This window comes from Musca domestica, unplaced genomic scaffold (assembly GCF_030504385.1).
Source record: "Musca domestica strain aabys unplaced genomic scaffold, Musca_domestica.polishedcontigs.V.1.1 27, whole genome shotgun sequence".
Classification (NCBI taxonomy): domain Eukaryota; kingdom Metazoa; phylum Arthropoda; class Insecta; order Diptera; family Muscidae; genus Musca; species Musca domestica.
The window spans coordinates 11,070,918-11,096,432 of NW_026712286.1; the positions used below are offsets into that span (position 1 = coordinate 11,070,918).

The 25,515-nt window shown below is 31.7% G+C and overlaps 1 protein-coding gene across 1 annotated transcript; it reads left to right on the forward strand.

The window, feature by feature from the left end:
* Positions 1-3,627: 3,627 nt before the first annotated feature.
* On the forward strand, positions 3,628-23,042 carry LOC105262552 (ionotropic receptor 75a). Its single transcript, XM_059124220.1, has 12 exons — positions 3,628-3,989; positions 4,044-4,180; positions 4,326-4,935; positions 12,690-12,970; positions 13,030-13,242; positions 18,667-18,839; positions 18,935-19,110; positions 19,257-19,616; positions 19,676-19,812; positions 19,868-20,477; positions 22,387-22,667; positions 22,726-23,042. Exons 1-12 carry the CDS (start codon positions 3,687-3,689, stop codon positions 22,979-22,981), a joined length of 3,537 nt encoding a protein of 1,178 aa, XP_058980203.1. The 5' UTR covers positions 3,628-3,686; the 3' UTR covers positions 22,982-23,042.
* Positions 23,043-25,515: the final 2,473 nt, after the last annotated feature.

Here is a 25,515-nt window from a genome sequence, read left to right on the forward strand (position 1 = left end):
ATTTTTAAAATCATTTTTTGGGACATTTTCAAAACGTAGGTTTTTTAAAAATTACTTTTTTAGGATCTATTAGAAACATGGATTTAAAAAAAAAATTTTTTTTTGTTATTTTTTTTTTTTTCAAATATTTTTATTTTTCCTATTTTTGATTTTTTTTTAGTTTTTATCAATTTTATAATTTTTAAGATTTCCGCTTATTTTCCAAAAAAATCAAAATTCAATATCACATTTCACAGTTGTTAACCCATTGCCGTCGGTATTCCTTAATTCATTACTTTTTTTCAAAATTGAACACAATTTGTATTTTATTTATTTTTTTCGTTTGCTCAAAACCCGTAAACCACGTTTTAACGCGCCAAAAGCGCCTCGAAGACTGAACATGCACCCGATTATTACAGAACCCATAACTGAGCAAATAACTTTGAATAATGACAGCAAAAATAAAGCAAAAAACAAAAAACGCACTGGCGACAGACAAAACAAGACTTGATTTACTTTGGCCATCCCACCCACCCACAGCCACGGTAACACCCTTCAAAATTATTTTCATTCATAAATTGCAAAATTTTTGGCGGGAAATATATTTCACAAAGCGCAAACTCGAAACAAAACATATGATTGGGGGAGGAGAAAAAAGTCATATGGCGCCTAAAAGTATGCCGCATATATACCAACACCTGTTGCCGTTGTTCAAAGGAATGAGGGTGGGATTACCGGCTTTTTAGATATTTATTTTCGGATTCCAAGAATATTTTATTAGCAGAGGTATAGCGGAACGCACATGACAACTTTTACCATTTGATGTCTTCACTTTGTCACAGAATAGAGTCTCAAATGCCGGGAGGCAAACCGCTAGGTTTGATGAGACCAAACCAAATCACATGATTGGGGGGGGGAGAAGAAAAAAAATCATATGGCGCCTAAAAGTATGCCGCATATATTCCAAAACCTGTTGATGTTGTTAAAAGAAAAGTAGGGGGGGGGGGGGGGTGGTGAGGCCATGTATTATCGGCTTTTTGGATATTTATTTTCTGTTGCGGAATATTTTATTAGCAGAGGTCTAGCGGAAGACACATGACAACTTTCACCGTTTGATGGCTTCATTTTTTCACAGAATGCAGTCCCAAATGCCGGTAGGTAATTTGTGACTCATCCAACCGCCAGGTTTGATGGCAACTTAATTATGCTGTCATCGAACTTCGGCTTGGCCAATTTGACCTGTCACAAGGCATTATTTATAAATAAAGTAATAACTGAGAATGATTTTTGGAGGGGTATAAATAGAGAGGTTAAGCCCTAAGAAGATTAAAAATTGTTTTGCGGTTGTTCGAAATTTTTGGAATTTTGTCGGAAATATTTTTAATTTTATTTTTTGGAAAATTTTCAAAATGTTGCATATCCATTTGATAAACATGATTTTATATAATTTTGTGGATTTGAAGTTATCCTGTGTGGTGGTGTTTCAGTGCTGGCCGCAGGAATGTAAGTCACAAGCTCTCGGGAAAAATATTGAAAAAATATGTTTTTTCAAAGGCCTTGAAACAAAAAAAAAAAAAAAAAAATAATAATAATAAATAAATAAGAATATTAAATAAAAATATTAAATAAAAAAATATACAAAAAAATAAAAAATTATAAATTATAAATGAAAAAAAAAAAATAAAAATAAAAAAATAATAAAATAAATAAAAAAAATAAATAAAAAAATAAATAAAAATATTAAATAAAAAAACAAAAAATTTACAAAAAAAAAAAAAAAAAATTAAAAAATTATAAATGAAAAAAAAAAAAAATAAAAACAAATAAAAAAATAAAAAATTCTGAATGAAAAAAAAAGAAAAAAAAAATAAAAATAAAAAATAATAATAAAATAAAAAAATAAAATTAAACAAAAATAAAAATAAAAAATTATAAATGAGGAAAAAGATAAAAATAAAATAAATAAATAAATAAATAAAACAAAATAAAATAAATAAAAAAATATACCAAAAAAATAAATAAAAATATTAAATAAAAAAACAAAAAATTTACAAAAAAATAAAAAATTATAAATGAAAAAAAATTAAAATAAAAAAATAAAAACAAATATAAAAATAAAAAATTCTAAATGAAAAAAAAAGAAAAAAAAATAATAAAAATAAAAAAATAATAATAAAATAAAAAAATAAAATTGAAAATGAATACATAAAAATAAAAAAATATACAAAAAAAAATTAAAAAAATAAAAAAAATTATAAATGAAAAAAAAATAAAAATATACAAAAAATAAAAATAATAAAGAAGCTAAGTTCGTCCGGGCCGAACTTTTAATACCCTCCACCATTTGGAAGGGTCTTGAAAAATTTCATAACAATTCCGAAAACTACCCCACTTAAATGAAAACCATTACATGGGGGCTATACGAAGACGTGGACCTGCTCACGAAATTTTCCGTCATAGGCTGTAGTATCCATTACGAACTTCAAATACCAAATTTGAAACAATTCCGGTGAATAGTGTCGCAAAAATCATCAAAATACCGAATATCGGGAGTTACCGTTATATGGGGGCAATATGAAGACTTGGACCTGCACAGACAATTTTCTGTCACAGGCTGTAGCATCCATTACAAACATCAAATACCAAATTTGAAACAATTCCGTTGAAAAATGTTGCTAAAATCATCAAAATACCGAATATCGGGAGGTACCGCTATATGGGGGCTGTACGAAGACGTGGACCTGCACAGACAATTTTCCGTCATAGGCAGTCGTATACATTACGAATTTCAGATACCAAATTTCAAACAATTCCGCTGAATAATGTCGCTAAAATCATCAAAATATCGAAAATCGGGAGGTAGCGTTATATGGGGGCTATAGGAAGACGTGGATCTGCACATATAATTTTTTGTCGTAGGTTGTATTATCCATTACGAACTTCACATACCAAATTTGAAACAATTCCGTTGAAAAATGTAGCTAGAATCATCTAAATACCGAATATCGGGAGGTAGCGTTCTATGGGGGCTATTTTACATGACCTACATGGCCCATTTTCAATACCAAAAGTCCTGCAGACATACCATAGATTTGAGCAAAATTTTATCAACCTACTTCATTTCGTGCGGAAGCTAGACTGATTTCCACAGAGGTGCAGGCAGATAGACGGTGTTACAAACGGAATGACAAACTTAATATACCCTCCATACTTTGGTGAAGGGTATAAAAATCTCGTTAGCCCAAGGTCCGAGTAGGTATATTTCCTGAAAAATTTACGTTAGTCAAGGGTCTTGGAAAAAAATTAAAAATTCGGAATTTTGAATTGGCAGAGGATTAAGGAAAAATATTTTTCTCTTCCATAAAAATATTCCTCTCTCTCTCTGCCTCTCATTTTGCAGTCCTCTCTCAATTTTCCATGGCTGCCTCCCAACAACACCTCTATGGCCAATATGTAAGCTTGGATGATCCCACAGCCCTTGTGGACATGGCCTATGCCTATTTGCGTTACCGGCGACCCAAAATAGGGGTCTTCCTGGATATGAATTGTAATCAAACGGAGAGGGCTATTGAAAAGGTAACATGAAATTCTCTCTTTCTCTCTCTCCAAAAATCTCAAAAATTATCCTTTCTGCTCCCCTGCAGACCAGCCAAATACGTTTCTTCAATCAGCATCACTACTGGCTGATCTATGACGAGCGTTCGGATATGAGTCGCTTCTATAAATTATTTCAAGACGCCAATCTTTCGGTGGACACACATCTCACTTTTATGGTCCCACGGGAGGATCAAATGGGCATGAGGAATTTGAGCAGATCCTTCTACATGGCCTTCGATGTCTACAACAATGGATGGTTGATTGGTGGAAAATTGAATATTAGCTCCAATTTTGAATTGAGTTGTGGCAAGGAGGGCTGTTATAAATCGAAATTTCTGACGGATTTGCACAAGCGCTCACTCACGGGAAATCGGGAGGCTCTAAGGGATGTGGTCATGAGGGTGGCCGTGGTGGTAAGAGAGGGAAAAACGAAAGAGACTTATAGTATACCGAAAATATTTTTTCAGGTGACCCGATACGATTTAGATGCCCCACCGGAGGAGATAAATAATTTTCTACTGACCCAGGAGGATTTTCACATTGACCCCTTGGCTAGGCTGGGATTTCAGGTGCTGAGGCTGCTACAGGAGTCGCTGTATACCAAGTAAGGAGTCTTGTGAAAACCCGAAAAAAATTATTTCTCTCTCTCTTCTTTCGCTTTCTTCTTTGTGAAAACCCGAAAAAATTGTTCTCTCTCTCTCACTCTCTCTCTCTCTCTCCCTCTCTCTTCTTCCCTCTCTTCCTTCCAGTGTCAGTTACACCTACTACGATCGCTGGACCGATGTGGAGTACACGGGAGGAATTGTGGGTTCCTTGGTCAACGAGACAGCCGATCTGACCTCGGCCCCATTTTTCATGTCAGCCAACCGCTTTCGTTTTCTCTCCTCACTGGCAGCCACTGGGGATTTTCGTTCGGTTTGTATGTTTCGTACCCCGAGAAATTCTGGCATGCATGGTGGGGTATTTTTAGAGCCTTTCAGTACAAAGGTTTGGATTCTATTCGGCTGCATTCTAATATTGGCTGGAGTACTCCTTTGGCTGGCCTTCTTTATGGAATACCATGAAATGGAAAGATATATTCGTACCTATATCCCCTCGCTGCTGACAACTTGTTTGATCAGCTTTGGCTCGGCCTGTGCCCAGAGTAGTTTTCTAATACCCCATTCTTGGGGTGGGAGGATGGCCTTCATTTCGCTGTCGATAATCACCTTCATTATGTATAATTATTATACATCGGTGGTGGTCTCATCGCTCCTGGGATCGCCGGTGAAGTCGAAAATTAGGAGTCTGAGGGAATTGGCTGATTCGGATTTGGAGGTGGGATTGGAACCGTTGCCCTATACCTACACGTATTTGAATGTGAGTGAAAAATGAAAATTCCAGAAAAAAATTATTACAAAAAACCGGTTATTTGACCGAAAACCCGGTTATTTAACCAAATGTAACCGGTTATTCGGAACAAAATTCTTAGAAAATACATATTTTTGTTCGTAGCATTGCTTCAAAGTTATTCTATGAAAAATTTGGAAATTTACAACATTTGGAACCGGGTAACCGAATATATTTTGTTATGGAAAACCCGAATACCAAGCTGGAAGAATTTAGAAGATGGTAAATCTAAATAACATTTCTTAAAAAAAACTATTACTTAACCGAAAAACAGGTTATTTACCCGAATAAAACCGGGTATTCGGATCAAATACCTACATTTATTTGAATGTGAGCGAAAATGAATATTTTCAGAAAAATATTATCACAAAAAAATCGGTTACTTAAACGAAAACCCGGTTATTTACCCGAATGTAACCGGTTATGCGGAACAAAATTCTTAGAAAATACATATTTTTGATCGTTTCATTACTTCAAAGTAATTCTATGACCAAACTTTGGGAAATTGCAACATTTGGAACCGGGTAACCGAATACATTTTTTTGGAAAACCCGAATACAAAACTCGAAGGATTCAGAAGATGGGAAATCTAAATAACGTTTCTCAAAAAAAAAAAACTATTACTTAAACGAAAACCCGGTTATTTAGCCGAATGTAACCGGTTATTCGGTTCAAAATTCTTAGAAAATACATATTTTTGATTGCTTCTTAATCAAATACTATGCTCAAAGGAATCAAAATATTCAAAATTCAAAATAATTTTCCCAAAATAAACGTTTACTTTAACGAAAAACCGGTTATTTAGCCGAATAAAACCGGTGACTCGGATCAAAATTCTTAGAAAATACATATTGATGATTGCTTCTTAATCAAATACTATGCTTACAGGAATCAAAATATTTAAAATCCAAAATAATTTCCCATAATAAATGTTTACTTAAACGAAAAACCGGTTATTTAGCCGAATAAAACCGGTTACAAAAAAGCAAAATTCACATAATAAAATTTATTGAGCGTTTTATTATTGCCAAGAACATCTATGGTTAAATATCCCTAAATTGTAATATTTGAAACCGGATAACCGAATATCGATTCTCAGAAAAAGAAAAAGGATAACCGAATACTAGGCTCATAGAAATCAAAAAATGGAAATTCTAAATAGTCTTTTTCGAAAAAAAAAACGATTTATTAACAGAAACCCTTTTATGTTCCCTGAATAAAACCGGTTATTCGGATCAAAATTCTTAGAATAATACACCTAATTGATTGTTATAACCGAATGCCAAGCTCAAGACATTTAAAAAAAGAGAAATGTAAACAATTTTTCAGAAAAAATTTATAGCCTAATAAAAAAACCGGTTATTTACCCGAATAAAACCGGTTACTCAAAGGAAAATTCACATAATAAAAATTATTAAGAGTTTTATAATTGCCAAGAACATCTATGGTTAAATTTCCTAAAATGTTAATATTTGAAACCGGATAACCGAATATCGATTCTCAGGGAAAAAAGGAAAACCGAATACTAGGCTCATAGAAATCAAAAAAATGGAAATTCTAAATAGCTTTTTGGGAAAAATAAAACAATTTAATTACCAAAACCCGTTTATTTATCTGAATAAAACCGGTTATTCGGATCAGAATTTTTATAAAATACACCTAATTGTTTTGTAACCGAATACCAAGCTCAAGACATTTAGAAAAAGTGAAATGTAAATCATTTTTTCAGAAAAAAAAAAAATGATAGATTAATCAAAAAACCGGTTATTTAGCCGAATAAAACCGGTTACAAAAAAGCAAAATTCACATAATAAAATTTATTGAGCGTTTTATTATTGCCAAGAACATCTATGGTTAAATATCCCTAAATTGTAATATTTGAAACCGGATAACCGAATATCGATTCTCAGAAAAAGAAAAGGATAACCGAATACTAGGCTCATAGAAATCAAAAAATGGAAGATCTAAATAGTTTTTTTTTTTTTTTGAAAATAAAAACGATTTATTAACCGAAACTCGTTAATTCACCTAAATAAAACCGGTTATTCGGATCAAAATTCTTCAAAAATACACCCAATTGATTACTATAACCGAATACCAAGCCCAAAACATTTGGAAAAAGATAAATGTAAACAATTTTTCAGAAAAAAACGATAGTCTAATCAAAAAACCGGTTATTTACCCGAACAAAACCGGTTATTCGGATCAAAATTCTTAGAAAATACATATTGTTGATTGCTTCCTAATCAAATACTATGCTCAAAGGAATCAAAATATTCAAGATCCAAAATAAATTTCCGAAATAAACGAAAAACCGGTTATTTACCCGAATAAAACCGATTACTCAAAGCAAAATTCACATAATAAAACTTATTGAGCGTTTTATAATTACAAAGAACATCTATGTTGAAATATCCCTAAATTGTAATATTTGAAACCGGATAACCGAATATCGATTCTCATGGAAAAAAAGGAAAACCGAATACTAGGCTCATAGAAATCAAAAAATGGAAGATCAAAATAGTTTTTTTTTTTTTTTTTAAAAAAAAAAAAACTATTTAATAACCCAGTCCCATTTATTTACCTGAATAAAACCGGTTATTCGGATCAAAACTCGTATAAAATACACCTAATTGATTGTTATAACCGAATACCAAGCTCAAGACATTTAGAAAAAGAAAAATGTAAACTATTTCTCAGGAAAAAATGATAGCATAATCAAAAAACCGGTTATTTATCCGAATAAAACCGGTTACAAAAGAAGCAAAATTCACATAATAAAATTAATTAAGCGTTTTATTATTGCCAAGAACATCTATGGTTAAATATCCTTAAAATTTAATATTTGGAACCGGATAACCGAATATCGATTCTCAGAAAAAGAAAAAGATAACCGAATACTAGGCTCATAGAAATCAAAAAATTGAAATTCTAAATAGCTTTTTCGAAAAAATACGATTTATTAACCGAAATCTGTTTATTTACTTGAATTTCTTCGAATCAAAAATCTATTAAAATACACATGATTGATTCTTATAACCGAATACCAAGCCCAAGACATTTAGAAAGAGAAAAATGTAAACAATTTTTCAGAAAAAAAAAAACGATAGCCTAATCAAAAAACCGGTTATTTACCCGAACAAAACCGGTTATTCGGATCAAAATTCTTAGAAAATACATATTGTTGATTGCTTCCTAATCAAATACTATGCTCAAAGGAATCAAAATATTCAAGATCCAAAATAAATTTCCGAAATAAACGAAAAACCGGTTATTTACCCGAATAAAACCGGTTACTTGAAGCAAAATTCACATAATAAAATTTATTGAGCGTTCTATAATTGCAAAGAACATCTATGGTTAAATATCCCTAAAATATAATATTTGAAACCGGATAACCGAATAGCGGTTCTCAGAAAAGAAAAGGAAAACCGAATACCAGGCTCATAGAAATCAAAAAAATGGAAATTCTAAATAGCTTTTTGGTAAAAATAAAACGATTTATTAACCGAAACCCGTTTATTTACCTGAATAAAACCGGTTATTCGGACCAAATTCTTATAAAAAACACCTAATTGATAGTTATATCCGAATACCAAGCTCAAGACATTTAGAAAAAGAGAAATGTAAACAATTTTTCAGAAAAAAAAAACGATAGCCTAATCAAAAAACCGGTTATTTACCCGAACAAAACCGGTTATTCGGATCAAAATTCTTAGAAAATACATATTGTTGATTGCTTCCTAATCAAATACTATGCTCAAAGGAATCAAAATATTCAAGATCCAAAATAAATTTCCGAAATAAACGAAAAAACCGGTTATTTACCCGAATAAAACCGGTTACTTGAAGCAAAATTCACATAATAAAATTTATTGAGCGTTCTATAATTGCAAAGAACATCTATGGTTAAATATCCCTAAAATATAATATTTGAAACCGGATAACCGAATAGCGGTTCTCAGAAAAGAAAAGGAAAACCGAATACCAGGCTCATAGAAATCAAAAAAATGGAAATTCTAAATAGCTTTTTGGTAAAAATAAAACGATTTATTAACCGAAACCCGTTTATTTACCTGAATAAAACCGGTTATTCGGACCAAATTCTTATAAAAAACACCTAATTGATAGTTATATCCGAATACCAAGCTCAAGACATTTAGAAAAAGAGAAATGTAAACAATTTTTCAGAAAAAAAAAAACGATAGCCTAATCAAAAAACCGGTTATTTACCCGAACAAAACCGGTTATTCGGATCAAAATTCTTAGAAAATACATATTGTTGATTGCTTCCTAATCAAATACTATGCTCAAAGGAATCACAATATTCAAGATCCAAAATAAATTTCCGAAATAAACGACAAACCGGTTATTTACCCGAATAAAACCGGTTACTCAAAGTTCAAAATTCACATAATAAAAATTATTAAGAGTTTTATAATTGCAAAGAACATCTATGATTCAATATCCCTTAATTGTAATATTTGAAACCGGATAACCGAATATGGATTCTCATGGAAAAAAGGAAAAAACCGAATACCAGGCTCATAGAAATCAAAAAATGGAAATTCTAAATAGCTTTTGGGAAAAATAAAACAATTTATTAACATAAACCCATTTATTTACCTGAATAAACCCGGTTATTCGCATCAAAATTTATAGAAAATACACCTAATTGTTTGTTATAACCGAATACCAAGCTCAAGACAATTAGAAAAAGAGAACTGTAAACAATTTTTCAGAAAAAAATGATAGCTAAATCAAAAAAACCGGGTTTTACCCGAATAAAACCGGTTACTCAAAGCAAAATTCACATAATAAAAATTATTGAGCGTTTTAAAATTGCTAAGAATATCTATGGTTAAATATCCCTAAAATTTAATATTTGGAACCGGATAACCGACTATTGATTCTCAGGAAAAAAGAAAACCCGAATACTACTTGACTCATATAAATCCAAAAATTGAAATTCTAAATAGCTTTTGGGAAAAATAAAACAATTTATTAACATAAACCCATTTATTTACCTGAAAAAAAAACCGGTTATTCGGATCAAAATTCTTAGAATAATACACCTAATTGATTGTTATAACCAAATACCAAGCCTAAGACATTTAGAAAAAGAAAAATGTAAACAATTTTTCAGAAAAAAACGATAGCCTATTAAAAAAAACCGGTTATTTACCCGAATAAAACCGGTTACTCAAAGTTCAAAATTCACATAATAAAAATTATTAAGAGTTTTATAATTGCAAAGAACATCTATGGTTAAATATCCCTGAATTGTAATATTTGAAACCGGATAACCGAATATCGATTCTCAGAAAAAGAAAAGAAAAACCGAATACTAGGCTCATAGAAATCCAAAAATGGAAATTCTAAATAGCTTTTTGAAAAAAATAAAAGGATTTATTAACCGAAACCCGTTTATTTACATTTTTAAACCCGGTTATTCGGATCAAAATTCTTTAAAAATACACCTAATTGATAGCTATAACCGAATACCAAGCTCAAGACATTTAAAAAAGAAAAATGTAAACAATTTTTCAGAAAAAAAAACGATAGCCCATTCAAAAAAACCGGTTATTTACCCGAATAAAACCGGTTACTCAAAGCAAAATTCACATAATAAAACTTATTGAGCGTTTTATAATTGCAAAGAACATCTATGTTGAAATATCCCTTAATTGTAATATTTGAAACCGGATAACCGAATATCGATTCTCATGGAAAAAAGGAAAACCGAATACTAGGCTCATAGAAATCAAAAAATGGAAGATCAAAATAGTTTTTTTTTTTGAAAAAAAAACTATTTAATAACCGAGTCCCATTTATTTACCTGAATAAAACCGGTTATTCGGATCAAAACTCGTATAAAATACACCTAATTGATTGTAATAACCGAATACCAAGCTCAAGACATTTAGAAAAAGAAAAATGTAAACTATTTCTCAGGAAAAAATGATAGCATAATCAAAAAACCGGTTATTTATCCGAATAAAACCGGTTACAAAAGAAGCAAAATTCACATAATAAAAATTATTAAGCGTTTTATAATTACAAAGAACATCTATGGTTAAATATCCCTAAATTTTAATATTTGAAACCGGATAACCGAATATCGATTCTCAGAAAAAGAAAAGGAAAACCGATTACTAGGCTCATAGAAATCAAAAAAATTCTAAATAGCTTTTTCAAAAAAAAAAAAAAAAAAAAAAAAAAAAAAAAAAAACAAAAACGATTTATTAACCGAAACCTTTTTATGTACCTGAATAAAACCGGTTATTCGGATCAAAATTCTTCGAAAATACAAAAATATTTGATTGCTTCTTCATCAAATACAATGCTTGAAGGAATCGAAATATTCAAAATCCAAAATAAATTTCCGAAATAAACGTTTACTTAAACGAAAAACCGGTTATTTACCCGAATAAAACCGGTTACTCGAAGCAAACTCCACATAATAAAATTAATTGAGCGTTTTATTATTGCCAAGAACATCTATGGTTAAATATCCCTAAAATTTAATATTTGGAACCGGATAACCGAATATCGATTCTCAGAAAAAGAAAAGGAAAACCGAATACTAGGCTTATAGAAATAAAAAAATGGAAATTCTAAATAGCTTTTTGGCAAAAATAAAACGATTTAATTACCAAAACCCGTTTATTTTTCCTGAATAAAACCGGTTATTCGGATCGAAATTCTTAAAAAAATACACCCAATTGATTGCTATTACCGAATACCAAGCCCAAGACATTTAGGAAAAGAGAAATGTAAACTATTTTTGAGAAAAAAAAAATATAGCTAAATCAAAAAACCGGTTATTTACCCGAATAAAACCGATTATTCGGATCAAAATTCTTATGAAATACACATAGTTAAAAATGATTATCAAGCTGTGAGAAATCTAAAAATGTTAAATACATATATTTAACAAAAAAAAAAAAATTAGTTAGCCAAGACACGATTATTTACCCGAATGAAACCGGTTACTCAAAGTAAAATTCACATAAAATATATATTATTGAGAGATTTAGAATTGCAAGGTTAAGGTTAAATATCCCTGAATTGTAATATCTGAAAACGGGTAACCGAATATTACATTTAAAATTCTTACATTTGGTTAATTGGGAACCGGTTACTCGAATTTTTTTTTAAAACCTGACTATCCACTTTAAAATAAATTATTGTTATATCACTAAAAATTAAATGTTTTACGGGTTATGACTAAAAACCTTTAAATTTTATCAACTTAGAACCGGTTACTCGTTTCCATATTCTAAGTACCCGGTTCAAAAGGTCGTGATAACGAGTAAAAATGATTTTTTAATATCTAATCAGAAATTTGAGGATTAAAATACTATAATTTTATAAATATAAAACCGGTTACCCGAATAAAATTTTTGGAAAAAGACCGAGTAACCATTTAAAAGTTCATTTTAAATAACTAAAAATTACTACTTTCAACCAAATATAATTGTGATTATCATTTTTTGTTGAAATTTTACCCATTTAGAGCCGGTTACCCGAATAAATATCTCTCTATAAACCGATTTAAAAAGTTATTTCAAGCCCTTAAATTTCTGTTTTAGTGATTTATTTAGCTTTTTGGGATTAAAAACCAATCATTTTGGTACAATAACCGGCTATAAAAACCGGTTACTTTACTTATTCGAAGTTTTATCAACTGATTTAATAACTTTTTCTCTCTTTGTATTTAGTTCTCCTCCCTCCCCGATGTCCAGTATTTCGTTCGCACCAAAATCACCTCGAAGAAGAACAGCGAAAGCCTTTGGTATTCGGCCAGTGATGGAATTATAAAAATGCGCCTCAAACCCGGTTTTGTATTTGTTTTTGAGACTTCAACGGGTTATAATCTGATTGAAAGGATGTATGATGCTCATGAGATATGCGACTTAAATGAGATTCTCTTTCGTTCGGATACCCTGTTGGCCACGCATTTGCATCGGAATTCCAGCTACAAGGAGATTGTGAGGATGAAGTAAGGGGACGTTGGGGGGGGTTTATATGAGGAACTAATTTTATTTTTTTTATTTCTAGAATTATTCGCATTTTGGAAACCGGTGTTCATTCGAAACATCGCCGCCAATGGGTGCGCACCCATTTGAATTGTTTTTCGAATAATTTTGTCATCAACGTGGGTTTGGAATATACGGCCCCGCTATTTTTGATGTTGCTGTGCGGTTATGGTTTGGTATTGATTTTGCTGCTGTTCGAGATTGTATGGAATCGCTGGGAAATGAAGGCGGAAAGGTTATCAAGTTATGAACCGGTTTCATGAGATTGAAATTAATGTTGTTTTTGGAATGGTATGATAGTTGGAAGTTGTGAAACCGGTTACTTTTATTAGCACAGTAGTATGTCACATAAATTAGTAGAAATTCAAAATAAAGTTGGAAATTTAAAAGAAAAAAAATTTCCGTTTTGGCGATTTTTTATAAAAATAGGAGTTTTTTCAGGGAAAATAGGGGTTTTCTACAGTGGCATTACTTTCAAAAAGTCTATCACATAAATTAATAGGAAATCAAAAACATAAAAAAATAACTAACAATATTTTCCATTTTGGCGTTATTAATGAAAATGGCGATTTTTCAGTGGCATTACTTCGCCGAAAAATTAACCGTTTATATCTGTCGCATAAATTAATAAAAATTCAATATTAAGGAAAAAAACATTTATTTTTATTTTGGCGTTTTTATGAAAATGGCGATTTTTTAGTTATTCTACGGAGGCATTACCTTTCCAAACGTTTGTCACATAAATTAATAGAAAATCAAAATGAAAATAAATAAAAAAAACAGCATTTCCATTTTGGCGATTTTAATGAAAAGCATTACTTACGCAAAATTGAACCGAAATTCAAAATTAAGGAAAAATAAAAACATTATTTTTTTATTTTGGCGTTTTTTAGGAAAATGACTATTTTTTAGTTATTCTACAATGACATCACCAAAAAAATATATATATTTTCCATTTTGGCGCTTTTAATGAAAATGGCGATTTTTAATGGCATGACTTCGCCATAAAAATAAACCGGTTATATCTGTCACATAAATTAATATAAATTCAAAATTAAGGAAAAATAAAAACATAATTTTTTTATTTTGGCGTTTTTATAAAAATAGCGATTTTTTAGTTATTCTACAGAGGCATTACCTTTCCAAACGTTTGTCACATAAATTAATAGAAAATCAAAATGAAAATAAATAAAAAACAGCATTTCCATTTGGCGTTTTTAGTGAAAATTGCGATTTTTAGTGGCATTACTTCGCCCAAAATAAAACCGTTATATTTAATAATCTGTTACATAAATTCATAAAAATTATAAAAAAATTAAATTAAAAAATTATTAAAATATTATTTTTTATTTTGGCGTTTTTGATGAAAATGACTTTTTTAATTTATTTTGCAGTGACATTACCATTCCAATCGTCTGTCACATAAATTCGAAGAAAATGAAAAATAATAAACAATATTTTCCATTTTGGCGTTTTTAATGAAAATTGCGATTATTAGTTAGCATTACATTGCCAAAAAAATAAACCGGTTCTTTTTATTAGCACAGTAGCCGATCCTTTAAATAAGTGGAAATTCAAAATAAAGAAAAAACAAAAAGAAAATCATTTTTCATTGGCGTTTTTATGAAAATGTCGATTTTTTGGTTATTCTACAGTAGCATTACTTATATAGTAGAAAATCAAAATAAAGTTGGAAATAAAAAACAATATTTTTTATTTTGGCGATTTTTATCGCCACTATTATTCTACAGTGACATTACTTTTTCTAAAAAGGAACGTTTACAATTTCAAATTTTACTTCATTTTGACGTTTTTTTTGCTTTCGTGCTATGGCATCCCTACTTGACAACAATTTTATCACTCTCTCACTTCCATTTTTTGTTCTCTGTTTTTATTTCCTTACTTTTACCGGCATAAACAAAGAACAGCTGTTATGTCTGGCGCTCTCTACAACTGTGTACAACACAATAGAGTTGCCATTGCGATTTGATTTTTTTGGAAAATCTGTCGAAAATATCAAAATTTTATTTTAGATTTTTAAAAAATGACTTTTCCAAGGAGAACTGAAACATGGATTTTTAAAAGATGTATTTTCAAAGGCCCTTTGAGAAAGTGATATTTAGGAAATATGTTGGATTTTTTATGAATATTTTTTTAAATAGCAACAGAATCCTTAATTTAAAAAAAACAAATTTCCAAGTCGTAAATGAAACCTGGAGGTTTTAAAAATATTTTTTCAAAACCCTAACTAAAGCGTGGATTTTTTTAAAAATATTTTTTCTATGCCCTAAATAAATCGTGGATTTACATTTTTTTCCAACTCTTTAAAGAAACGTTGATTTTTGAAAAATATTTTTCCAACTCTTTAAAGAAACGCGTATTTTTTTAAAATGTTTTTTCCAAGTAGTAAAGGAAACAAGGATTTTTTTAAATATTTTTCCAAGTCTTAAAAGAAACATGGATTTTATTTTTTTTCAAAGTCGTAAAAGATACGTGGAATTTAAAAAAAAAAAAAAAATTCCATGTCTTAAAGGAAACGTGGATTTTTTTTTAAATAATTTTCCCATGTCCAGAATTAAATGTGGACGTTCTTAAAATATTTCAATTCGTAGATGAAACATGGATTTTTGAAAAAAAATTCTTCCAAATCGTAGATAAAAAGTAAAATTTTTCCAAGTCTTGAAAGAAACGTCGATTTTTTCAAAACCCTAACTAAAGCGTGGATTTTTTTAAAATATTTCTTCAAAGCCCTTAAAAGAAACGTGTTTTTAAAATAATTTTTTCTAAGTTTAAAAGAAAGGTGGATTTTTCCAAATAATTTTTTTCAAGTCGTAACTGAAACGTAAATTATTTTAAAACATTTTTCCAAGGCTTAAAAAATCGTGTAATTTTTAAAAATGTTTTTTCAATGCCCTAAAGCATGAATTTTCTAAAAATATTTTTTCAAAGTTGTAAATGAAACGTGGATTTTTTAAAAAAAAATTTTCCAAGTAGTAAAAAAGCGTGAATTTTTTAATAATATTTTTTCCAAGTAGTAAAAGAAACGTGGATTTTTTAAAAATATTTTTTCCAAGTAGTAAAAGGAACGTGGATTTTTTAAAAATATTTTTTTTAAAATAGTAACTAAAGCGTGAATTTATTAAAAAAAAATGTAAAAACCCAAACTAAAGCTTGAGAATTTCCTCTATAGCGCCTAAAACAAAAAGTGGCACCCAATTTCTAATTTGATTTTACTTTAAAGTAGTTGTTCCAAACTTTTTGTAAAATAACTTTAAATGCAAATGTGTTAAATTCAGTGTTTATATCCTTGATGAATCCCGAAAAGATTGACCGATCGGATTTTCGAAGGGGATTTTACTCTGTAGCGCTTAAGGCAATAAGTGGCGCCCAACTTGTAATTTAATTTTTCTCGGAAGGAGTTGTTCCAAACTCTTTGTAAAATATTATTGATCGTACGAAGCAATAAGTGGTGCCTAACTTATAATTTAACTTTTCTTAAAGGGAGGTGTTCCAAACGTTTTGTAAAATAACTTTAAATGCAAATATGTTAAGTTCAGTTTCCGCTTTAGCACCTAAGGCAAATAGTGGCGCCCAACGTGCAATTTAACTTTCTTAAGAAATGAGGTATACTTTTTAAAAAATTAATTTAGATGCAAACATAAAAATAAACGTGGATTTTTTAAAAATATTTATTCAAAGCCCTAACTAAAGCGTGGATTTTTCAAAAATATTTTTTCAAAGCCCTAACTAAAGCGTGGATTTTTTAAAAATATATTTTCAAAGCCCTAACTAAAGCGTGGATTTTTTAAAAATATTTTTTCAAAGCCCTAACTAAAGCGTGGAATTCTTGGAACTATTTTTTCAAAGCCCTAATTAAAGCGTGGATTTTTTAAAAATATTTTTTCAAAGCCTTAGCTAAAGCGTGGACTTTTCAAAAATTTTTTTCAAAGCCTTAGCTAAAGCGTGGATTTTTTAAAAATATTTTTTCAAAGCCCCAACTAAAGCGTGCACTTTTTAAAAATATTTTTTCAAAGCCCTAACTAAAGCGTGGATTTTTTAAAAATATTTTTTCAAAGCCCTAACTAAAGCGTGGATTTTTTAAAAATATATTTTCAAAGCCCTAACTAAAGCGTGGATTTTTTAAAAATATTTTTTCAAAGCCCTAACTAAAGCGTGGAATTCTTGGAACTATTTTTTCAAAGCCCTAATTAAAGCGTGGATTTTTTAAAAATATTTTTTCAAAGCCTTAGCTAAAGCGTGGACTTTTCAAAAATTTTTTTCAAAGCCTTAGCTAAAGCGTGGATTTTTTAAAAATATTTTTTCAAAGCCCCAACTAAAGCGTGCACTTTTTAAAAATATTTTTTCAAAGCCCTAACTAAAGCGTGGATTTTTTAAAAATATTTTTTCAAAGCCCTAACTAAAGTGTGGATTTTTAAAATTATTTTTTCAAAGCCCTAACTAAAGTGTGGATTTTTTAAAAATATTTTTTCAAAGCCTTAGCTAAAGCTTGGATTTTTTAAAAATATTTTTTCAAAGCCTTAGCTAAAGAGTGGATTTTTTAAAAATATTTTTTCAAAGCCTTAGCTAAAGCGTGGATTTTTTAAAAATATTTTTTCAAAGCCTTAGCTAAAGCGTGGATTTTTTAAAAATATTTTTTCAAAGCCTTAGCTAAAGCGTGGATTTTTTAAAAATATTTTTTCAAAGCCTTAGCTAAAGCGTGGATTTTTTAAAAATATTTTTTCAAAGCCTTAGCTAAAGCGTGGATTTTTTAAAAATATTTTTCAAAGCCTTAGCTAAAGCGTGGATTTTTTAAAAATATTTTTTCAAAGCCCTAACTAAAGCGTGGATTTTTTAAAAATATTTTTTCAAAGCCCCAACTAAAGCGTGGATTTTTTAAAAATATTTTTTCAAAGCCCTAACTAAAGCGTGGATTTTTTAAAAATATTTTTTCAAAGCCCTAACTAAAACACGGATTTTTTAAAAGTTTTTTTCATGCTTTAACTAAAGTTAAGATTTCAAGGTCCTTCCCAAAACTGAATAATTTTTTATATTATCCCAAAATTTCTCTTCGAAAATGGCAACTCTGGTTAGGTATTTTCTACTTTCGACCACCTGTTATTTGATTTTTTGGCAACCTCCTCAATTTTAAAGGGGGGAATGAAATGTGCATTTGCGTGTGTTGATATAGGAAGTAAGTGGAGGAGGTCAGATGCTCATGGGCAAGAGTTCTGTTATTGTAGTTGTTGTGTATTTAAAACGTTAAAGACTTAAATCAAGTGAATTTGTAAATGGCACTATGTGACGTATACGTGGTGTCATGTATCATACGCTCCATTAGCAGAGGTGGAATAAATGGTCTTATTACGAGTTTTTAAAGTCTTTATCAAAAGATTTAAAGAAATATTATTTTCACTCTGATATATATTCGCTTCGAAGAAATTCAGCTTTTCTATTTTCCCTTCTGTATTTTAAAAATTATTTTGGAGCCTCACTGTCCCACCAATTGCCAAATTATCGCTTTTTAAAAATTCAAATGTTTACTTAGCCTGTCAACGCATCCTTGACAGGTTGTCAGCAATTTGTCAAATCCTTAAAACAAATATTGGCTTTAACAGCTCACTTAAGCATTGTTTGTTCAAGGAGCCCAAAAAGGCCATAGATTTGTTGCTCCACAAATAGTCTGTATTTTAAGGCTCAGGATATCACAGGGTGTCCTTGCGACCATCGCATCGAAAAAAATGGTAAATTTGTCATTACTAAATTTCGTGTTATATAATTTTTTGGCCAACCGCTTGAAATGGGTATTGATTTTCAATTGCTGGAATGGGAATGGTAAGTGAGAGGTTGTCCTGAGGGATTTTTTTTTTTTTTTTTCAAAAAAAAAGAATGATATTTTTAAGGAAATCCTGAATCTCTTTTCCATGTAGCCCAAGTTAAGCTCTCCGATTTGTTACTGAAGGAAAATATCTATGCCCAATTTTGGAAAATCAACGATGTCCAAGAAAGTGAGGTTATGGCGGAATCCTATTTTAAACATCTATCACCTTTGGTGGGGGTGTATTTCGATTTCAATTGCCTGAAGTCTGAGGAGTTTTTGAGGAAGGTAAGTGGGAGGATTTTTTTTTGGAAAAAATATTTTCCTTGATTTTGTGGGAAGATATTCGAATCCCACTATCCATAGGCCTTTAGTATTTTTTACCCTCTTTCCTCCCATTCCCATTTTTATTTCTCCCACCACTTCTACCCCAGGTCAGCGAGCAGAAACTTTTCCGCCAACATTTCCACTGGCTAATCTATGATGAGAAATCGGATTTTGCGAAATTTCATAGCCTTTTCGAAAATTTCAATATGGCTGTGGATGCCGATGTGACCTATGCCTTTCCGAACCCTGCAATTGTCAATGGCCCCCAAAATATGAGCTATCTCACCTATGATGTCTATAACAATGGCCTTTATTTGGGTGGCAAATTAAATATGACCGGTGACGAGGAGGTCAATTGCTCTCCGAAGGGGTGTGAGCGTAAACGTTATCTCTCCACTTTACATGAGAAGACACGGAATGAGAATCGTTGGCTATTGGGGGATATTACAATGAGAGTTGCCACGGTGGTAGGTTATGGAGGGGAGTAAATAAAGTGGGAGTAAAATAATCAAAAAATTTCTTCCAGACCACCTATTTGCCCCTTACAACTCCTCCCGGGAAAATTTTAGATTTCTTGGCCAGCGATGATAATAAGAACCGGGATGCCATTGCCCGTTTTGGATATGCCTATATTATGATACTCAAGGATAACATGGGATGCCAGTGAGTATTTGGAATATATGTTTTTTTTTAAATTTTTTCATTTGAAAATTTTCAGGTATACCCACAACTACACCAATACCTGGAGCGTTACCGAGGCCACGGGCGGCGTAGTCGGACAACTGGGCATGGACCAGTCGGCCGATATCTCCTCTTCCCCGTTTTTGATATCGAAACTCCGTTTGCATTATGTCAAACCAACAATGCCCCTGGGCAATTTTCGTCAGGTTTGCATTTTTCGTACACCCCGCAATGCTGGCATAAGGGGTGAGGTATATTTGGAACCATTTTCCGGCAGAGTTTGGTTAATTTTCAGTGGCATAATTCTGCTAATTGGCTTTGTTTTGTGGATCACATTTGTGGTGGAATATCATCAATTGCGTTTATATTTAAATTTCCTACCCTCTTTGCTGAGCAGTTGTTTGCTGGCCTTGGGTTCGGCCTGTTGCCAGGGTAGCTTCTTGGTACCCAAGTCCACGGGGGGCAGGATGACATTTTTCTCGCTCTCCTTGCTGACTTTTATTATTTATAATTATTATACATCGATTGTGGTTGCCATACTGTTGGGTTCCCCCGTCAAGTCGAACATTAAGAGCTTGGCTCAGCTGGCCGAGAGCAATTTGGATATGGCCCTGGAGCCAATACCCTATACGAAGGCGTATTTGAATGTAAGTATAGCCAATTGTTTTATGAATAATATTTTAGGAAGTTTCGAAAGGAATATTTCCGCATTGCGCCTAAGGCAATAAGTGGCGCCCAAGCGTTTTGTAAAATAACTTCAAATGCAAATATGTTAAAATCAGCGTGGATTTTTTAAAAATATTTTTTCAAAGCCCTAACTAAAGCGTGGATTTTTTAAAAATATTTTTTCAAATCCCTAACTAAAGCGTGGATTTTTTAAAAATATTTTTTCAAAGCCCTAACTAAAGCGTGGATTTTTTAAAAATATTTTTTCAAACCCTAACTAAAGCGTGGATTTTTTAAAAATATTTTTTTCAGAGCCCTAACTAATGCTTGGATTTTTTAAAAATATTTTTTCAAAGCCCTAACTATAGCGTGGATTTTTTAAAAATATTTTTTCAAAGCCCTAACTAAAGCGTGGATTTTTCAAAAATATTTTTTCAAAGCCCTAACTAAAGCGTAAACTTTTCAAAAATATTTTTTCAAAGCCCTAACTAAAGCGTGGATTTTTTAAAAATATTTTTTCAAAGCCCTAACTAAAGCGTGGATTTTTTAAAAATATTTTTTCAAAGCCCTAACTAAAGCGTGGATTTTTTAAAAATATTTTTTCAAAGCCCTAACTAAAGCGTGGATTTTTTAAAAATATTTTTTCAAAACCCTAACTAAAGCGTGGATTTTTTAAAAATATTTTTTCAAAGCCCTAACTAAAGCGTGGATTTTTTAAAAATATTTTTTCAAAGCCCTAACTAAAGCGTGGATTTTTTAAAAATATTTTTTCAAAGCCCTAACTAAAGCGTGGATTTTTTAAAAATATTTTTTCAAAGCCCTAACTAAAGCGTGGATTTTTTAAAAATATTTTTTCAAAGCCCTAACTAAAGCGTGGATTTTTTAAAAATATTTTTTCAAAGCCCTAACTAAAGCGTGGATTTTTTAAAAATATTTTTTCAAAGCCCTAACTAAAGCGTGGATTTTTTAAAAATATTTTTTCAAAGCCCTAACTAAAGCGTGGATTTTTTAAAAATATTTTTTCAAAGCCCTAACTAAAGCGTGGATTTTTTAAAATTATTTTTTCAAAGCCCTAATTATAGCGTGGATTTTTTAAAAATATTTTTTTCAGAGCCCTAACTAAAGCGTGGATTTTAAGGATAAGGCAATAAGTGGCGCCCAAGTGTTTTGTGAAATAACTTTAAATGCAAATATGTTGAATTCAGTGTTTATGTCCTCCATGATCGTTCGGATTTTCGTAGGGAATTTTCCTCTTTATCGCCTAAAGCAATAAGTGGCGCCCAACTTATAATTTTAACATTTATTTAAAGGAAAACTCTTTGTAAAATAACGTTAAATGCAAATATATTAAATATGTTTATATCCTCAAAAAATCAGGCAGATTGATCGTTTGGATATTCGAAGGGGTTTATCCTCTACAGAGCCTATAGCAACAAGTGGTGCCCAACTTGTAATTTAAGCATTCTTAAAGGGAGCTCTTCCAAAATAACTTTAAATGCAAATATGTTAAGTTCAGTGTTTATATCCTTGGTGAATCCGGAAAAGATTGATGGTTCGGATTTTTTAAAGAGAATTTCCTCTATGGCGCCTAGCAATAAGTGGCGGCCAACTTGTAATTTAACTTTTCTTCAAAGGAGTTGTTCCCATTTTTTTTTATAAAATAACTTTAAATGCAAATATGTTAAATTCTGGGGTTGATCGACGGGCCACAAAAAGTATACCAGCAGCCATTGGCAAGTTTCCTGAAAAGAGAAATAGAAAAATGTTAGAAATTTCAAATTATTTGGAAAATTGAGGAGGGAATATTGATTGATTTCTCTCGGAGGTTTCGAGGCTAGTTTTGTTTTTCTTTTTTAATTTTCGATTTTTTTTTTCCTTCTACGTTTCCAGTTTTCAAAACTCCCCGAAATTCGCTCCTTGGTACGAAATAAAATCCAAACGAAAAAGGATCCCAAAAGCATTTGGCTACCCATAACAGATGGTGTGCGTCGGGTACGCGATGAGCCGGGATTTGTGTATGTCACCGAATCCTATTCCAGTTATAGTCTAATTGAAAACACCTATACGGCCAAGGAAATATGCGATCTCAATGAAATTCTGTTTCGTCCACAAGAGATTTTGCATGAGCATGTTAATCGGAACTCAAGCTATATTGAGTTTATCAGATATAAGTAAGAGAGGGGAAAAGGATAAATTATTTTTTAAATAATTAAACCTTCTTTTTTTCAGGCAAGTTCGCATCTTTGAATCCGGTGTACATCGCCGCTTGCAAGGCATTTGGGTGAGGACCCGTTTACCCTGTTATCTATCAAGTGGTGCCTTGGTCCAGGTCGGCTTGGAGTATACAGCTCCGTTATTTATAATGCTGGCCTGTGTTTATGGTCTGGTTTTTATGCTACTCGTCTTGGAGGTACTATGGCATAAATATTTGGATAATATGGGATTAATGGCAAGAATCAGAGGAGCCGCCATGGGAAATGAGTAATTTGGTATGGAGTATTTCCCTGGACCTTGGAAATATAAATTTCTTTGAAATAGCTGCACCCCAAAGCACCAACATTTTTTGTCTTAGAGAGCACCTGGTTCTTTGAATGAGAGCACTTGAAAATAAACGTTTTGAAAAATGTAGGGGCTATGACTAGCATAGCTCAATGGAAAATGATTCTTATTTTGTGGATAGAGGAAGTTGCCTCCAAACTTTTTTTTGGTAGAGGTCGACAAACGGGGTTTGAATATGGAAGGTTTGATTATTTTAGAAGGGGTCTTAAGGTGTCACCAGCTCAAGATCTATTGACGACGAGCCCTTTTTTGCCAGTTCATCGGCTGACCTTTTCATTTCCTTGAATATTTCTAATGACCAGTTTCCAAACCTAAAAACCCTAATAGGTTCGCTTAAATTCACGAGCCACTGTGGCAAAAATTTGGAAATCATATTTCAAAAAATTTCACACCTGAAGTGCCATGAAATCCAAATCGTGCCTAATTTTAAGATAAGACCCCAAATACTTTAGGCAAGTGGTATAAATCTTAATGATCGCTTTAAAAAGATTAACCGAATAAATTGATAAGCATATTTTTTGTTAAATTAAGAAGATAGCATTGATTTATGGCGCATAAACCAGTTCCAGGAAAACCTAACAATAAAAACAAACAAAATATGCCATACAAACTGATGGCATTTAAAGTGGTTTCTTTTTCGCCAGCCCCTGCAACAATTTATTCATAATTTTTGGCGGCATATCCTTTTTGCACTTTCCACAAAAAAAAGGTGTTGCCTTTCCTCTACCAAAACATAAAAATTCACCCAATGACCCCCCTCTCTCACCTCTGCGAAAAAGGACTCCAATGTGTTATCCTTCCGCAACAGCATTAATGCGAAAAAATGCAAAGCAGAACTTTGCGAATAAAACACATTTCCATGGAAATTGTAATCTAGAGTTTGAATGGGGAGGAAGCTACAATAACCAAAGGTATTAGTGCCAGCTTTACCAAAAAAAAAAAAATGAAAGAAATTGCTAAACGGAAAACCGAAATCAAATGTAAAACATTTGTTCGTTTCGCAACAAATGACCAATGAAATGGAGAAAAAGGATCATCGTCCACCGCAAAAACCATTAACACAATCCCAAGGTGATATTTGCAATTAAAATGAGAGACACCGAATTCGAATGCGATTTGATAACAACCAGATTTCTGGGTTCAATTTGTGGGGGATATTTTTTAAAGCCGAAAAATAAATACAATATTCTGGCTAGCCACAAGGAGAGAATAAATTGGTAAATGTATTTCAGATTTTTAAATTTCTGATTTTTAACACCTTTTTTTATTTTACAGGTCATCTCATGTAGGAACTTAAGGAATTTGGGAGCCTACGGAAAATTGGAATTTAACATATTTGCATTTAAAGTTAACTTTTTAATAATTCATCAAAAATAGGAACTTTAGTTGTAATCTCAGCAGATTCTAGAATGAGTGCCTAAACAGGTTTTAATACCATCAGCCACAAGACTAGGGCAAAACGTGCCTCATTGAAATTAGTATTTTAGCCCCTAGGTCTCTTTGGACCAAATCCGTTCCAAGACATTTGGAATCGATCTAGCGATGTCCGTCCTTTGGTCCGTCTGTTTTTGCTGGCTGATGCGCACGATAACTCTTAAAGGGAGTATTTTGGCTGGCCACAAGGAGAGAATATATTGGTAAATATATTTCAAATTTTTAAATTTCTGATTTTTAACTCTTTTTTATTTACAGGTCATCTCATGGAGGAGCTTAAGGATTTCGGGTGACTATCGAAAATTGGAATTTAACATATTTGCATTTAAAGTTAATTTCTAATAATTCATCAAAAATAGGAACTTTAGTTGTAATCTCAGCAGATTCTGGAATGGGTGCCCAATGAGGTTTTTTATACCCTCAGCCATATGACTAGAGAGGGTATATATAATTTGATGCGGCCAAAACGTGCCTCGTCGTAATAACGGATTTAGGTCCTAGGTCTCTTTGGATCAAATCCGTTTGAAGACATTTGGAGTCGATCTAGCAATGTTCGTCAGTCCGTCGGTCTGTCTGTTCGACTGGCTCATGCGCACGATAACTCTTAAAGTGAGTAACCGATTTGATCCAAACTTGGTGTCTAAACAGGTTTTAATAGCCTCAGCCATATGACTAGGGCAAAATGTGTCTCATCGAAGTAACGTTCTTTGACCAAAGGTTTCTTTGGACCAAATCCGTTTCAGGTCATGTGGAGTTCATCTAGCGATGTCCCTCCGTCTGTCTTTCTGCCTGAGGTGCACGATAACTCTCGAAGGGAGTATCCGATTTGATCCAAACTATGTACATCGTAATGTTATTGTCAAACTTACATCGAGTTCGGAGATGGGCAATATCGGTCCACTCCTTCTGGTACCTCCCCCACAAAATTTCAACATTTTCAAAGAAATTAATTTACTGCACAGAAAGAGAACGGATCATCCGATTTGGCTCCAACTTTGCACATCTTAATATTTGCATCAGTGCTAG

Coding starts and splice junctions, on each gene's coding strand:
- LOC105262552 (XM_059124220.1), top strand. CDS start 3,687: ATGAGTCGCTTCTATAAATTATTTCAAGACGCCAATCTTTCGGTGGAC. Junction 4,181..4,325: donor CAGGAGTCGCTGTATACCAA/GTAAGGAGTCTT, acceptor TCTTCCTTCCAG/TGTCAGTTACACCTACTACG. Junction 4,936..12,689: donor ATACCTACACGTATTTGAAT/GTGAGTGAAAAA, acceptor CTTTGTATTTAG/TTCTCCTCCCTCCCCGATGT.